This window comes from Lampetra planeri, chromosome 11 (genome assembly GCF_965212315.1).
Source record: "Lampetra planeri chromosome 11, kcLamPlan1.2.h2, whole genome shotgun sequence".
In the NCBI taxonomy this organism is placed as follows: domain Eukaryota; kingdom Metazoa; phylum Chordata; class Hyperoartia; order Petromyzontiformes; family Petromyzontidae; genus Lampetra; species Lampetra planeri.
In genome coordinates, this window is record NC_136117.1 from 8,596,290 (window position 1) to 8,612,668 (window position 16,379).

The following is a 16,379-nucleotide window of genomic DNA, read 5'->3' on the forward strand; positions in this document are numbered from 1 at the left end:
CCAAAAAGTAGTACCTATTTTATTCACCCCGGAGTGATGATGAGTTGGGTCTATCTACAACTAGGATTGACCCCTAAACATATAACAATAATTTAACGCAATGTATTACTCAAGCAAAGCAGCAATCATACTAACCGCTGGGCTGTTTAGTCTCCTGTGATGTAGAAAATTATCTCACCTGATCCAATCACCTTCTCGATGATTATCCAGGATGGTTCGATCTCTCGGGCGAAATCTTGGACGGCTTTATTCGGATCCTCGTACGTGAAGGGGTCAACGTAGTTCCGTTTCGTTCTCAGGTGAACTGCAATATATTTATTGTTTCGTAGAACGCCATTCAATCACAGTGCACGTTATAAAACAAGGTTTACAAGACTGGAGAAGAGCCGTGCCCTCAATAGGATCGTAAAGACTGTGTAAACACTCACACGTGTGCACTGGCTTTGATAAGCTCGCTTTATCGTTTCACCACTCACCTTCATTTGGCTTGATTGGAAATTGCTCCTCTTCATCGCCGCGAGCAGCTATATTTCTTGAGCGTCTGCAGAAACACAATACAAATTTACTCCCAAGATTGTTACTCTGCCATTTCTCGAACGCCAAGACAGCGCAATGAAGGGGGCATCTTCAACGCGACAACGCACACTCCCTGCCTCGCACGAAGAAATACCAGTGTCACATTGATAAACATACACATTATAGTGTAACCGCGACGGACATCGCAGATTGGCGACACCTCAATGCCATCCTAGAATTACGGCATAAATATCCATTCACGATGACAAGCCTTACTCAGCGCAAGGAAACACACAACGCATCTGTGTACGTACATTGTAAACAAAATGTGCGCTTCCCCTCACGTGTTGAAATGGGCATTGCCAAAACAACAAAAATGTCAAAGAAGCTCCAGAAGGTCACCCACCTGCGCCGCACGTAGACCAAAGCCAGGACGATGAGAACCACGGCAACAAAGACGCAGCTTGCGATCACCAGGACCTGCGTCAAAGCCCCTGGATCTGCAATTAAAACAGATTAATTGACGGCGGCGTGGCATTTTGGGTAATATGTGCGCTGTAAAAATTGCCCGGGCGTAAATCCAAGAGTGAGATTAATTTTAAGCCCGAGTGGAAATGGAGGTGAACATTAGAGAGCACAGGGTTGTGTTGGGTCCCTGATGGGAGCAGCAATGAGATGCCCAGTGTCTCCACATTACAGTACAACCCTTTACACGTGCATGGCCAAGAGGAAATGTGCAATAGCACTGATAATCCTAAGTAATAATAATAATATATAACGTACACCGCTTTGTTAATGGATGAAGGCCTCCGCAAGCCATGTCGGTCATTGAATTTGTTTGACCTTACTTCACCAGGCCGGTCAGTGTGCGTTGGTGTGGGGGGGTGGGGGGTGTGGGCAGGACCGGTACGCAAGTCACTCGTCACTGATGTCAGCCTGTGGCCGGGAATCGAACTCATGTCACGGCGTTCAATGCGCAGTGCGCTAAACCATTGTACCCCCAAACTCCCCTGGTAACCTCAAGAAAGAATCTAAATCAGGTCTTTAAAATAAAAAAACATTCGGAATTGAGGACTATTTTTTTTTCGTTGTTGAGGCTTTACATATGGTGGTAACAGGAATGATGGCTACGAAATTTTGGCCGCTGCTTGATGCCTGCCCCACTTGCCCGAGGATATGCAGGGAAGGGGGCGATAAAAAAAATCAGGTGGTTGTTACAGACGCATTCTAATCACTGCCCTCCCGAACACCAGATTCTCTCATCTAAGCCTGCTTCCTAATAGTGCCACAAGAGTCAAGAATTAATAACATTAGAACATCTAAAAAGAGACAAGGTCATGCAGCCCATTAGGCTCATTCCTCCGTTAAATCACGATCCTTCAATCAACCCTTCCCAATGCTCACACTGTCCCAGGATTGCAAATTTAACTTGATTGTTATGCAAACCTTTCCACATTCTTCTCTCTCATTAATTCCATTATCCAGTTCTCACTATCCCCACCATAAATTGACTGCATTGCCCCAAAAGTATGAAGGTATCATTTTTCATTAAGGAAAGCGCCGTAATGATGTGGTATTGTACGCGCCGCGTGTCATCTGCAATGGCAAGTCGGCCCTTTATCACCACCAGGAATGTGCTCCAGTGAAAATGTAATCTTTTGCATCACAGAACAATATTTGGAATGAATGGTGTTGCCAGAAAGCACAGATAAATCAATGTGCATATGAACAGGCAGGGCAAACACTGTGCAATTCTATGCATATGCATGGACAAACTGTACATACGTTATACCGGGTACACACTTGCGTATGATGTTTAAAAAGTGGCAGCTATCAAAGCAATAGTGTACATTATCTCAAATACAAAAACTTGCCATTAACAGTGTTACATATGACACTCCATAAACAGCTTCCATCACTGCTACTCTCTCCAACTTCAATCTCCGATTATAGACATTACCACTAGTTTTCTCGATTGTATCACTTGAATATATAACTTTATTTGAATAAATAAATAAATAATAACCTGCCATGTATTTTGTTACATTTTTTATGTCCATATCATTCATGGCAGGGAGGAGCAAGTGATGATACATAAGCACGTATGGACACACAAATACAGAGAGCGCTGCCTGTAGCCCCCATCAACTGGTGAAGTTCGTGCTGTCAGCAAACACCTGTGAGGGCCAGGAATGGGGCATGAATGGGGTGGTGCGGCAAGCTCCACATCCACCTTCCTTTGTCTCCCTAAGTACACTCCAACCATGTACCCATATAAGGCTCAGTCAATCTCTTGCCTGCGAGTGAGAATCCCACTCTGGTCGCCGGGTTCGTACCGCAGCGCAATAAACATTACACTACCATTCCCCGCGAAGCTAACCGGCACGCTGCTGTTTCCCACGAAGCTAACCACGACAGTACCGCTCCCACAAAAGCTAACCCCTACACTACCACGCTTGATTTTAATCGAGACTGGGAATCAGTCTCGGGTTGCCGGGTTCATAGAGCATTGCGCTAACCACTATACCACCACTCCCTAGTGTAACGAACCACTACAAAGACAAAGATCCCCTGTATAGCCTTAACAGACTGATGGGGAAAGTGCTCTTAGCGAGCACCTATGAAGGCCAGGATAACACGAGGGGGTGGGTGGCCAGCACAAGGCCCGGCTGCCTTTGTCTCCCCAGTGACAATGTTTACACACCGCACCAGGTACAAATTTGAGGCCGAGTCGACCTAGAGGAGGCCGGGGACCAATTCAGAAAATCGTCACTGGTATTGGCCATGAGCGGGAATCGAACTCGGGTCGCCAGGGTTCGTAGCGCAACGTGCTAACCATTACACGACCGCTCCCCGCTAGATTATCACGCAGAGTAGCTCCATGTCCAGCCCTGCACGCACCCAGGCGTGTGTCTGCGCCGTCGGGACTCACCGTCCTCGCTGGTGTCGATCTCCACGGCTTCGCTGGGTTTGCCGTAGCCGGCGGCCGTGCGTGCCCGCACCTCGAAGCCGTACACAATGTCGGGCCGGAGGCCCTCGATGCTGGCGGACGGCACCTTGGTGTGCAGGATGTTGTAGCTGGTGTCCCGCTGGCCCTGGGAGAGGACGCGCGGCGCACGCGTGAAGTCCACCGCGGCTCAAGCGGCGTTGACACAGATGGAGCGATGATTTGCTCAAACGAAGGCGTTCATGTTAAGATGCTGCAATGCGTTAAATGAATTCGTGCCAAGTGGAAGACATTTGTGAGTGAGTGTGTGCTGGGGAGCGGTAGTGCTGCGCTGCGCTGCACTACGAACCCTATGTCCCGAGTTTGAATCCTGCTTGTGGCCAATATTAGTGGCGAATATCTGAACTGGCCATCGGTCGAATCAGCCTCAATTGAGGATGTGGTGCAATTTGCAAACATCGCCACAAGAAAAACAAAGGTGGTTGAGTGTGGTTCTGGCCATCCACCCTCTAGTGTACCGTGCCGGCCTTCATAGGTGCACGCTAACAGCACTTGCCCCAATAGCCTGTGTAGGCTAAATGGGGGTATTTGTATCTTCGTATTAAAAGTGCACAGCAGTGTATTCCTTAGTATCGAACATATCATTACAGTTCGGCTGAATAATACTTAAATGAAGGTTGGCATTTGACATGAAGACGTAGTAGCTTACATAGAAAATGATACGGGCATGCTCTCTCTAAAGATTCACCGCTCAAAGAATGACTGCGCTGCAACTGCGTGCGAACTGGCCCAGTGTCGAACACCCCGAGCCTCTGGGCCATTCAGCTGTCTAAACAATAGACATTTTCATTGGGGACCAAGCAATTGCATCTGAAGGTAATCTGGCCCAGTGTTTACAATTTATTACACACAACAGGATGTGGCCGAGAGAGGTATTTGAAGTGAACATGATTTTCATGGCATTCAGTTATTTTCTCATTTCCCAGCCGCACCTCCGATTAGCACGGTTGGCTACGTATGTTGCAAAAAAAAAGTTCAACATACATGCCTTATAGTCAAGCTATACATCCTGTGTTCACCTTGTCATGGAAAACACAGGCTGTCTGGCTTTGCAGGCTTTAGGGCTTGTGCAGGTGTGTGGCCGTTGCAGGATGCGCTCACCACTTCATAATACTTGACTTCATAGTCCAGGATGACTCCATTGGGTTTCACAGGAGCTGGCCAGGACAGCTGCACCGTATCTTTTGTGGGCCTGTCCGCGTTGAGGCTGTCGATCTTGGAGGGAGCTGAAAGGTGGGAAGTGATGTCAACATGTGTTGTAAAATAAGTAAAGTAGTATATATAGCTACATATACACGTGGATTAACTGCAGAGGTCGCAACCGGGTACCCGATACCCGTACCCTACCCGATACCCGGCTACCCGTACCCGGCCAGGTACGGGTACGGGTACCCGTTTGCGACCCTGGTGCGGCCGGGTACGGGTACGGGTAAGGAATCAAAACCCGTTTGTGACCTCTGGTGAACTGTACTGTGTTAGATTCCCTGCCACATAACCAGAACTGCCTCACCCCATACAGAATTCCACACTGACCAGCACGGTGAAGTATAGTCAAAAACCCCCATGACCAACTCAGTTTGGGGAGGTTTTTATCCATCAGTGGATTGATAAACAGCTATACATTAAATAATGAGTAGGTATACAATGTAAAATTGTATAATTAAAAATAAGGCAAAAAATGTTTACTTGTGAACAAACTGCATCACACATTACAAGCAAAATTATATATTTACGCACACCTATTTTCCTGCATCGTCTGAGATCCACGTTTAGTTGTTTTCCCATGTCCATTCATTGTATATTACAACCTCTAAATGCTCTTTGGTTCTTTCGGTAAAGTCACCTAGGTATAAAAATTAAATAAAATTAATCACGACGTTTCGGGCGCAACACAAGCGTCCGTCATCAGGTGGGAAAGCATGATGATCTATTTTATTTTATACCCACGTGACTTTACCGACAGAACCAAAGAGTATGGATTCCTGCAGGTCGCGAAAGCTTCAAATCAAGATTGAACCTCGAAATAAATTTAGATTTTAATTCGATTAATAATACCACTATTGTTATCCACACCACACTACTTGTCAATTAAATTTTAAACAACAGTTACAGAGCAAACTATAAAGCCACCATAGACATCTTTGCAGCGGAATGGAAAAAACAGCAACTACACACAACCTCCACGCAACTGTTGAATGGAGGTGAGTTTGAGCATTGGCATGTGTGCACAGGAAGCAACGTGATGACATACGTGCGCCTAGAACCATTTACAGCCAAAGTATGCAAGGCGCACAACTTGACTCAGCTGTACAAACACGGCACGATTTGTCGGTCAGCTTGAAGTGCCCCACCTATATGAGCTAGCCATGCTTGTGCCTTTCACACACACGCATGCCGACAAAGCAAACTCTGGAATTAGGTGCGAGTATAGCCCCCCCCCGCCCCCTGTTCTCTTCTTTCTCGTCGTTTTTTTCCATTTCATTGAACAAAATTTCTATCAAAAGCGTGGGAAATTGTGCTCTGTAACTCATCACACTGCTTGCTGTGTGCGCTTTACAGGAACAGTAATTTAAACACCACCCATTCGAGGTGTGTGGTTGCGAGTCGACCGGTTACCCTAAACTACTCATCTACTCACCGCATTTTTACAACAAAAGAAAGAGAGAGTGCAGAAGTTGTTGAGTGTATTGTTTATTTATTTATTGTTTGATCTATCTGGAAAATGAAATTCCACTAAGTTTTGTCTTGTGCAAGAATATTCCAGCATGTTTTTTTCTTTTTTACATCTTTATTCAGCAGCTCGCTTCGGCTGTATAAATGTCAGCCTCTTCTATTGACAGGCCTCTGAAAGCCAATTCAGATTTTTTTAAAAATTATCTGGCTGGCCACGAAGGTTAGTGGTTGTCTCCAGCTTAATTTTCAAAGTTGTGATTCGGGCCTTGCGCTGGACAGTAACAGCTGACTCTTCCGAATGGTGTGCAGTTCGTATGCCGCGGAGTTCCGTAATGCTGTTTTGTACTTCTGCAGGAATCGAACCTCCAACTTCATGCACACATCGGAGGATGCACCGAGCACGAGACTATCCAGCAGTCCGTGGTGGAGGGTGGCACTCGTAAGAATACTTAACTGGCAATATTTTGGACGAGGCCCAATTTGTTCCCATTTGCAGAATGTTATCTAATTATTGCAGGTGGCTACTTTGGCTCCAATGTTGGCAAGCAGTGACCCACTCTTGCGGAAAGTTAAGCGGGACCTTCAGGGGTCACTTAGCAAGCTGACTGATCTACAGGCTTAAGAATCCCTGTTGTTGTAGTCTCAGCAATGAGATTCCACAGACGAGTTCAAATCAGTGAACCTTGAATTTGAAACTGCAAACAGCCTCTCTCTCTCAGACTCTGCCAACGCGACGCCTCGAGCATTCTCATTGTTTTGAAACGTTAATTTATGATCCATTCAAATTAGGAATTTGTACCGTAATAAACCAAATAGAATTGCAAATTGCCAATTAAATAGGCCGCATTTTTTTCCTTAACCATGATAATAATGATCACGTCCATGTTATACTTTTCAGTGTGAATAATTGTATTTTGCCAGAAACTTAAAATACAAATTGGAGCGTACGCTTGCTCATTGCACTTGCTATGGAATGGTTGCCTCACCTTCCGTTTTCTATTTACTTGTTAAATGATGAAAGATCCTAGAGGAGGCCTACAGTGGTCAATGTCAAATAATTGTTAAAATAAGTAGACACTCCTCCTCGCTTGCTAATGCGTTCTTATATAACTAGATGAGAGCCCACTGCGATAATTATCTGGTCAATAACTTAAGTCTAAAACTCAACACATCCGTCAACAACACTGCCGTAAAAAGGAAAACTACGACGTTTCTGGCAATGCCCCTTCTTCACAGGACAAGGATAGGCCAGGGAGGTGGAGTGTGACCTCTCTATGCGCTTTGGAGAAGAGCCATTGCACAAAACGGCACTGGTGATAGAAACACTTTTTTTTTAGATAATGTTATTTGCAAAGTGTTGAATATTCTTTTTGTTATTTGTGATTGTGCACGACTGCCAATAAAGTATCACCAAATAATTTGATGTTAAACATTGATTGCTTTAGCTGTGCAGGGCTAGTTTAAATAGGGTAAACAATTTAAACATGCAGCAATTTTAATGAAGAGTCCCAGCGGGTGATGGAGTCTATGGTAACTTGCCAATAATGTGTCCATGGTGCCCAAGCTATTGAGTGGGGGTCATGTGAATTTTATTTCCAATATTTGCAAGTGGATAGAACATGTGGCTTACATTTTTCCACCAGCCCTCAATGCTGTTCCCACCGTACAGCAAAGCCAGCATCGGGAGTTTTCAATTGGAAAAAACCTTGGGACTTGCCATTATTCCTCCACCGCTCAGCTTTCAACAGCATATCCTCCCAGGCTGCCTTTACAGCGCCATGTAATATGTTTACATACCGATGTCAGGGTATCTAAAGATAAGTGACATGTATGAAGTAAATCTTATTGACCCTGGTTTATCAGTATTTTTGCTTAAATACTCGAGTGCACTGGGGAATGGCACTGGCAGAAGGGGCTCGTGTACTACATGACCAATGCCCCATAAACAGGCTACATAAAGCTCAGGGAATAGTGGTCTTATTTATTTTCGATTCGAGGTCGAGGTCGCAAACATCTCTCTGGGGCACTGTTAGCTTGTACGCCATACAGGGAGATGTTACATTCATGCACAATGGTCATCCTGTCTATAAAAAGCTATGACTTCTTAAAGGCAGCAATGCGCTTAAAACAAATGATAAACAATGGCCCGGTCTATGATTCAAGAAATATGGAAACCCCCCCCCCCTCTTCTTTCTGCCTTAGTGCGACTTGTTTTATAGATACTCGACTTACAGCGAATACGAAAAGATGATTGTATAGGTATCATTATGCCGTGATGGGAAAACGGAGCATTATAATGGACCGCTGATTCACGCATTATTCATGGAATCAGGTAACGCAGGTGGGAGCATCCCACTCATTGTGTAAAGCGGGCAAGCGGGAGAGGTTTAATGAGGTGTCACCTTGCTGTCCAGCCCCAGGTGAAATTCCTCCCTTTTATTGACCAGAGCTAAGAGGTTGGCCACTGCTTTAATCACTCGGTCTCCATCATTCATCAAACAGAAATTGGACGGATCATGTGACCATAATTTAGCATTTCTCAATGCGGCGCCCTCCCGCAGTCACTGCCGATGAACACCTGCCACACTCGGGCCCTCTTTTTTCTCTCCGCGCGGTCGGCCAGAGAGGCTGAAACGCAACACTGCGCGGCGTCGCGCAAAATGGATTCGGATGAAAAGGAATCAATAGTTAACACCGTCTTTTGTGTCATGCGTCCAGGCCACTGTGGTGACAGTCATAAACTTGGTTGCTAACCAAGTGAACAGTTCAAGAGGATTTAGTGACAGCCCCCCCCCCGCTCCCACCCAGCTCTCACAATATGTTTCACAGAATATCTTCTTCTTTTTATATATAATGACTAACCACATTTTTCACAATACCCATTGAGTTTTGCCATTTTATCAAGCTGTGGGGGGGGGGTGTTTCAAGAATATCATATTATTCAGGTTGCTATAAGTTACAGTGTGCTGTTAACTAAAGGAGAAACTCGACGAGTTTTCAAAGGAGGCCGCTGCATTCATATCTTAGGTGTGGTCAATGCATTACGTATTTGTGTGTGAACGGGCGCAAGTGCGTTAGCATGCGGGTGTGTTTAGGCAACGTTTAAATGGCCATAATTACAATCATTTTCATGGCCATTAGCAGCAACTATTGATTAAACACTGGGGCATCAAATGGACAAAATCTCTCATTTACAGAGCACAAAGTCCAGTCTATATCTGGCGTAGACTTGTCCAGTTTTCATTACCACAAGTGTCTTGAATGTATTATAAATAAATTAGCTATTCCAGTATACTTCAAATTTGCCTTTTTTCCACTTGTTGCAAGCATAACTCGAATGACGGCAATGAGACAACGGCACATACAATTACATCCTGGCAAATTCTACAAATGACAACACCATGGAAACTTGACCTTGAGTGATATTTGTGATGCATCATTGTTTTGTTTTAATAACCCTCTTCACTTCAGAATGAATTGTTACCAATAAATCATTCATAAGCCCCTGACAGGTGTATGCAAATGTATGCACGGCTCCATCTGATACCGTTATCAACGCCGCGGTCGGTGAATGGAAAAATGGAAAAAGGCTGGACAGCGTTATGTAACGTCGCTGAATTTTAAACAAATATTCTGCCCGGGAAAATTCATCAATTGATGTATGCCATGCAACAATCGAGAAATGCACAAACGTTGTGGCGCCAATTCATCCTCGAAAGCCTCTGTTGGTATCAGGTTCAAACCGCACCACTCACGGTGTTGCGCAGTATTTTTGACGAAGGTTGCAAACCATAGCAGCGACAGAATATCCGCAAAGTGTTCCTGACACTGGACACCCCCCCCCTTTGTTTTTGTTCCCTGTGTATGCTAACAATAAATGCATATCAGTTGACTTTATCTCCAAGGCAAGGGTTGAAAAGATATACAAAAATGTATTTTTTTACAGTATTTGTAAATACCCTGGAACGCATGGTTAAGAAGGATCAAAGCGCCGAATATAAAATGAAAGAGTCCATTAAATTGTATTTCTCGTTGAGAATTATCCCACTGGACCCTTACTTTAATGATTTCATCTTTGAAAATGGGATTCCCAAGTGACAACTAAAGACAAAGTTATCTCAAAGTCAAGCCATTCATAATTTCTAATTATTTTGGCAATATTATATTGGGTGGACAGCAAAACTGCATTCATACTTTACTGGAGAGATGTCATCATTGCCCACGACAGTTCTGCATTAAAATATCTTGTAAAGCTTGCCCATTTGTGCTAGAAGAAACTATATTTATTTTTGGAAAGACCTGAATTGTTTTTGTTGAGTTTTGCTTTCTCCTTGTGTCTCTGCACCCAATAGCATGACCGTCTATAGCACAGCACCAGGAAATACCATTCTATTGAGTTGCTTTACAGATACAAATTATAATGCTCAGAGGTCAAAGGCAAGGGTCTGTCTCCCTGCTCAAAGGATCATAGGGCAGTGCTCATCTCCATCGAGGACTCTGATCCAGCGGTTGCATTGCACCTTGCTATAAAAGGGGCAAGTCTTTCTATAGGACAACCAACTTAAAACGCACAAGGCCTGTTATTAACAACTAACAAATAAAACAATACAACATTCATCATTAATGCTGCCGAATAGTACATATATTCGGCTGACATATCAAGCATTGGCCATTCTTCAGGGCAGAGAGAGCTAGACCAGAAAAATCCAGATTGGATGTCCTGACTTTATAGATGGAGATTGTATTTTACACTGTGCAGCCCTGAGAAAACTAGGCAATTGCAAGTTGCCATAGGAAAAGTTTTGAAATGACATATGAGCAGTATTCTATTAAAATACACTCAACATCAAATAAATGCTTAATTTAAAAGCCTGCTGTAAAACACTTTCAGTGGCAGCCTTAAAATATCTAATGGACTCGTAAAGTCGGTGTGCACAGTGACTCAGAGGTCACGCGAAATGTATAACAGAGGCTTGAGGCTTAGCGGCATTGTGTGGTTGGCATGGGCCCGGTGCAGGGAATTAATGTGGGTGGGGCCGGTGGGGTTCCCTGATCAATATTCCCCGTGCTCTTTGCATGTAGCCCGGTGCCCAGGCCCCTCCTGCCTGTGGGCCACGGTGCAATTGCACCACCTATACACTTCATATCCACCCCACTGTTTAGGATCCACTTCACAGTTAACCCGCGCTCTTTCTCCAATAACAACCCGGGATCAATTACGCAAGCGAGTGCCGAGTGGGGTGGCCTCTGTGGGCTGGTTGGCCACCGCTGCTGCCTATCACGGCACAGACGCGGTGATCCTCACCGGCCTGGTTGGTGGTGAGCGACACGGACACGGTCTTGGGCGGCGCGGGGCTGAGCCGCGAGACCCCGTTGAGCGCCTCGATGCGGAAGGTGTAGTTGGTGTGCGCCAGCAGGTGCGCGATGGTGACGCCGGGCACCGCGAGGCCCTCGCGCCGCGGCAGGAAGCGCACGCTGTCCCCGCACGGAGCGCACGGCGACGCAGCCGCCCCTGTCGTCGTCGTCGTCGTCGTTGACGCCGTCGCGGCGGCGGCGTCCCTGCCCCCGCCGCACGTCTGGCACACGAGGCGGTAGCTCACGTCGCCGCGGCCCCCACTGTCCAGGGGAGGGCTCCACTCCAGGATCACCGACGTCTCGTTCACGCTCGAGATCACGTTGCGCGCCGCCGACGGGGGGCCTGAAGGCGGTCGTACAAGGAAGGCGATAAAAATTTTCCAAGTCGAAGTCAAGTCGGAGGCCCCTCCACTGACAGATAAGGAAAGCGAGATGCTGTTCTCCACTGTTGACCCGGAAGGCCACGATTCACTAAGACAATGAGGTGGCCGAACCACGACCCGTGGGTCACATGCGGGCTCCCGGGCAGTTAGAAGTGTGGCTCGATAGCGACGTAGCAATATCTTAACTTCTCAATAGAACTTTACATGAAAGGGGCAAAATCCGCGGAAGCAGGAATGACTCGGGGCAGTCGCCTCTGGCAGCAGAGCCACATACGAGTACTCCAGGAGCGCTGCCGCAGATTTTTTTTTTATTCAACACCTCACCAGCGAACCGGCTGCACGATCACCTCACGTGACCTGCTCATGTGTGACCTGCGCCTCTCAGCCATATGAAGATGTTGGTATGTGGCCCAAAATCTTCAGAAGCAAATTGTAAAAAAAACGACAATAGTTGCCCTTTGACAAATATGTAATAGCAACTTCCAATGAGATCAAAGAAATAGGTCACGTGACCCTCGAAGGTTGTGTGTTCCACAGACCAATGACTGTTCTCCAAACACGATTATCAACAAACAAGATGGAACTCCATCGCTCGATGGCATTGCCGTACCAAGTTGCAGAATTCACTCAGAGTAAATTAATTTCCTGTGACAACTTCTGGCGGATATTGTTCTAAAGTTGTCCTAGTGTAGCCTTAGGCCAGTGAAAATTACACATTCCCATGGCAAGAGTCTGTCCTTCCAAGGACAACTGCAAAGAGTTATTTGAATTTTGACTTAAAACTTTCGTGACTGCAGGAATTCATATTCTTGGTTCTTTCGGTAAAGTCACGTAGATAGAAAATAAATAAAAATAAAAGTCGTGGGGTTTTTTCATTTGTTATTCTATCTATGTGACTTTACCGATAGAACTAAGAATATGAATAGGTATTTCAACATAATATACTTTAGTTAAGCAAACACCTTCATGCTGTGCAATACAGGCACTGTAATACCAGACTGTGATACTGGTAATACAGGACAGAAATGTTCCTCCTGTCAATGTCACGGATATCGCCTTTCCTTCAGAGGCAATACCTTGGTATACCTTGGTATTGCCATATATTGAGCCTAAAAATGTACAAACTGCTCTGACTTGATTTACAGGCAGGCTGACACGTGCTCTCCAATGTGCAGATCCACCCAACAAGGTGAAGCAATCCACAGTGGGCGTTGCATGTAGCCTGGGACTGTGTCTGCCAGATTAGAAAAGGATTTAAAAGTTCCAAAACTGTCAGAGGAACTGTAAATCGGGTCACGGCTCGGCAGATATTTACACAGTCGCATTGTACCGAGTCAAAAATGTGGAAAATGTATCAATACCCCCCCCGCCGCCCCCCAAAATGTATTATCTAATTTGAGCGTTGGATGCAATTTCCGTCGAGAATCATGAACGACGCTGAAACTGATCACTTGCAAAGAGACAACGTCGTACAACACTCAAAGACAAGCGGGCAACGGAGTCGTGACGCAGTGTGCTACACAAGTCTGCTATGGATTACGTAAGCGGACCGCTGCGAAACAGAAACGTAATCGCATTTACACCTGCATGGGCCGCAGCAACCCCCCCTACAACCTCGGGCTTTGTGGCCGTGTGTGGAAACAGCGTGATATTTATTGCCCCCGGTGCGGTGGGGTTTTTTGTTTTCCCAGTTGGAAACCCTTGACCAGAAAATCCCGCCTGCTCCGTCAGCTAGAATTCGGCAATTAATTCGGGAATTTGCGCGACGAACCGTTTTGAAACAAATGCAAAAAGATGGAAGGAAGAGGGGAGGGGAGGTAATGCCATCCAGATATAAAAAGCCATTCGGGGTCTACCAAGGTTAAAAATCCACAGCGGCTGAGCCCTGCCTTGGATTTGATTGAGGGGTGGCGGGGAGCCGACTCAATTAGCAGGTTTTTTGTTGTTGCGTGGAGGGTGCAGACGTTGGCTTGTGCCCTGTTGGCACCGCGCTGAATATTTAATGAGAAACACAAATTATTTCAGAAACGTGATAGATTTGGGGTCAAGCGCTGGGGATTCCTGCATAAATCCAGCAGCGGTGTTAAATTACGTGTGGCTAAAGCGCACTTCTCCTGGCTTGTGCGCTGCTCATGCCTGCTCAGTGTGCTGCAGTAATGACATTGTTTGAAGGGGGGAAAAACAGCTTTGCAGGCTTTGAGTTATGGGTTCTGCCCCTCCCCACGCTTTTAGTCAAAAACACGTGTTTGTAAAATTTATTGTAATTTGCCCATCAACAAGTCCACTGGTTTCTTTCAACACCAACACTCCAACGATTTACTCAAGCTCGTTTGCACACTGCTGTGTATACACACTGCGCATGCAACCGCTTTAAAGAATGCTTTTGGTGGCATATGAGGTTAATTTAACTTGCACTGAAACTCTGAGATTGCTTTGCTTTCAGCTTGGTGCATCAAAACTGTATTTTATGATAAACAATGAGCCGTACCTATATCCTCACATTTTTTTTCTATTCAGAATTGGGCAATTTCGAACCTTCTCACAGAACTGTACGTAGTTGTTTGTGATTGCTTGCTTGCCTGGTTACTTGGCATCTGGAAGGCAGCAATGAGTGAGCGAGACTCAACGAACGGTGACTACAGGTGCAATCTAATGAGCAATCAATAGGCTTTGAAACAGGATGATGTTTGTAAGCATCTCTTTTTGTTGCACGCCGATTAAACATTCATTACGTATTGCGGTACTTTAAAGCCTTTAGGCCAGTTTTACATCCAGTTGCTAAATCCTGCTCGCATCAACGATCTGCCTGCTCTTACTTGTCACTTTAAACCTTAACATCCTAAGTGTTTTTTTATTTCAACTGTGCTCTCAATTTAGTTGATCGAACCCTTAATTGAGCCCATACATGTTTCACCTGCTAACGAGTCGTCCGTGAAACCTGCAGCACTGCGACCCTCTTAAGACTGGCACGTTGCACACACCGTCACCCCACGTTCACCTTCACAGCTTGGCGCGAGTGCGAAGCCGGTGGAAACACAAATGCATCATTCATCACCCCCCTCCCGGGGCAGCTGTAGCTTCTGAGAGCCGCGGTTTGGGTGACGGCAAGCCCATCGCCGTGCGGCACATTTTGACCCACGGGGCTCGGGAGCCGAGTCGGAAGGGGGAGGAGGAGGAGGTGATGGTGTCGTATTGCGCGGCGCGTGCGGCCGCTTTAAACGCCGCCGCCACTGGCCCTACCGAGGGGACGCTGGCCCCGGGCTACGGCTGGTGCGGCGGCGGCGGGGGGGGGGCGGCTTGACCGCTGCGTAGGTTACCGCGGTGGTGCCGTACGGCGCTCACGCGTTTTTTCTTCGTGGGTTGTACCGCGTGTTGTTCGGCACAACGTCCACACGTTTCGGTCGGCGGCGGCGGCGGCGTAACGTCTGACCTTTCACCCCGCACGCTGGGAACTTCTCCAGGAACTGAACCGCACCGACTTGAACGTCGGTCACTTTCTGAAGACGCTCCCAGCACCCGGGGCGAAACGTTGGACATCGCGCCCAACAACACGCGGCAACGACTCGGGAAGCGAGCGGCAGGGCCGTGGGGGGGCTCTCCTCGGGGCTCATGTACGCGTGCAGGAGGGAAGCGGCGCGAAACGTCGGACACCGCGCCCAACAACACGCGGCACGACTCGGAGCTCACGTACGTGTGCAGGGGGACGCGGGGCCGTCGCCCTCGGCGCGGTAGAAGTCGCTCTCGCAGACGCACTCCGTGGACGTCTCGCTCGTCGTGTAGCTGTGGTCGGGACACGGCGTGCAGTTTTCCTCGCCCGCCGACACCTTGAAGTAGCCCGTGCCGCATTCTGGGCAAGGTGAGAAAGAAAAATTTCGTTACATAATGTGAAGGTAACAGCAGAGCGCCGCTCACGGCACTGCTGGCTGAAGGGCCTCCGCTAAAGCCAAAGCTAGAAGGCACCACTCAAGGGTAATTGGTCTCCTCGTTCTTGCCGGCCAGTTGTCTTGGCAAGATGTTAGCTACCTCGTCCGCTATATCCAGGAGGTCGTGGGTTCGATCCCGAGTTTGCATGTTCTCCCCGTGGTCGCGTACATTTTTCTCCAGATCCCCCGGTGTTTCACTCCACATTTAGAAACGTGCGTTTAGAGTCTTTGGCTGCTACACAATTTCCACGTGATAAGCCACTTCGTTGAGCTATCAGTTGTGGCCATACCCACTTCTGAGAAAGAGCTACATCGCACAGTGGGCCTTACATGGTAAAATAATAAATCAAATATTTTCGTTTTTCCCCACCACACACGACCTGCCATTCGACTATCTGCGGCAAACCCATTTGTACCACTGCGTGGACACAGGCGCGCGGGATTTAAGAGACCCGCACCATTGTTTCAATGTCCGTGCGATGAGAGAGAATCACAACGGCGGCCACTGGAGGGCCAGCGTTG

At 46.9% G+C, this 16,379-nt stretch overlaps 1 protein-coding gene across 2 annotated transcripts in view; it reads right to left on the reverse strand.

Annotated features, from left to right (window-relative positions):
- LOC144721264 (ephrin type-A receptor 4-like) overlaps positions 1-16,379 on the reverse strand; it is a 76,625-nt gene that overhangs the window by 17,904 nt on the left and 42,342 nt on the right. For both annotated transcript variants that reach the window (XM_078598756.1, XM_078598755.1), the window contains exons 4-10: positions 15,626-15,781; positions 11,502-11,894; positions 4,625-4,749; positions 3,449-3,611; positions 923-1,016; positions 477-541; positions 179-304 (exon numbers count right to left, since the gene is read on the reverse strand). In XM_078598756.1, coding sequence (XP_078454882.1) covers positions 179-304; positions 477-541; positions 923-1,016; positions 3,449-3,611; positions 4,625-4,749; positions 11,502-11,894; positions 15,626-15,781 — 1,122 coding nt within the window. The remainder of the gene's footprint in view (positions 1-178; positions 305-476; positions 542-922; positions 1,017-3,448; positions 3,612-4,624; positions 4,750-11,501; positions 11,895-15,625; positions 15,782-16,379) is intronic.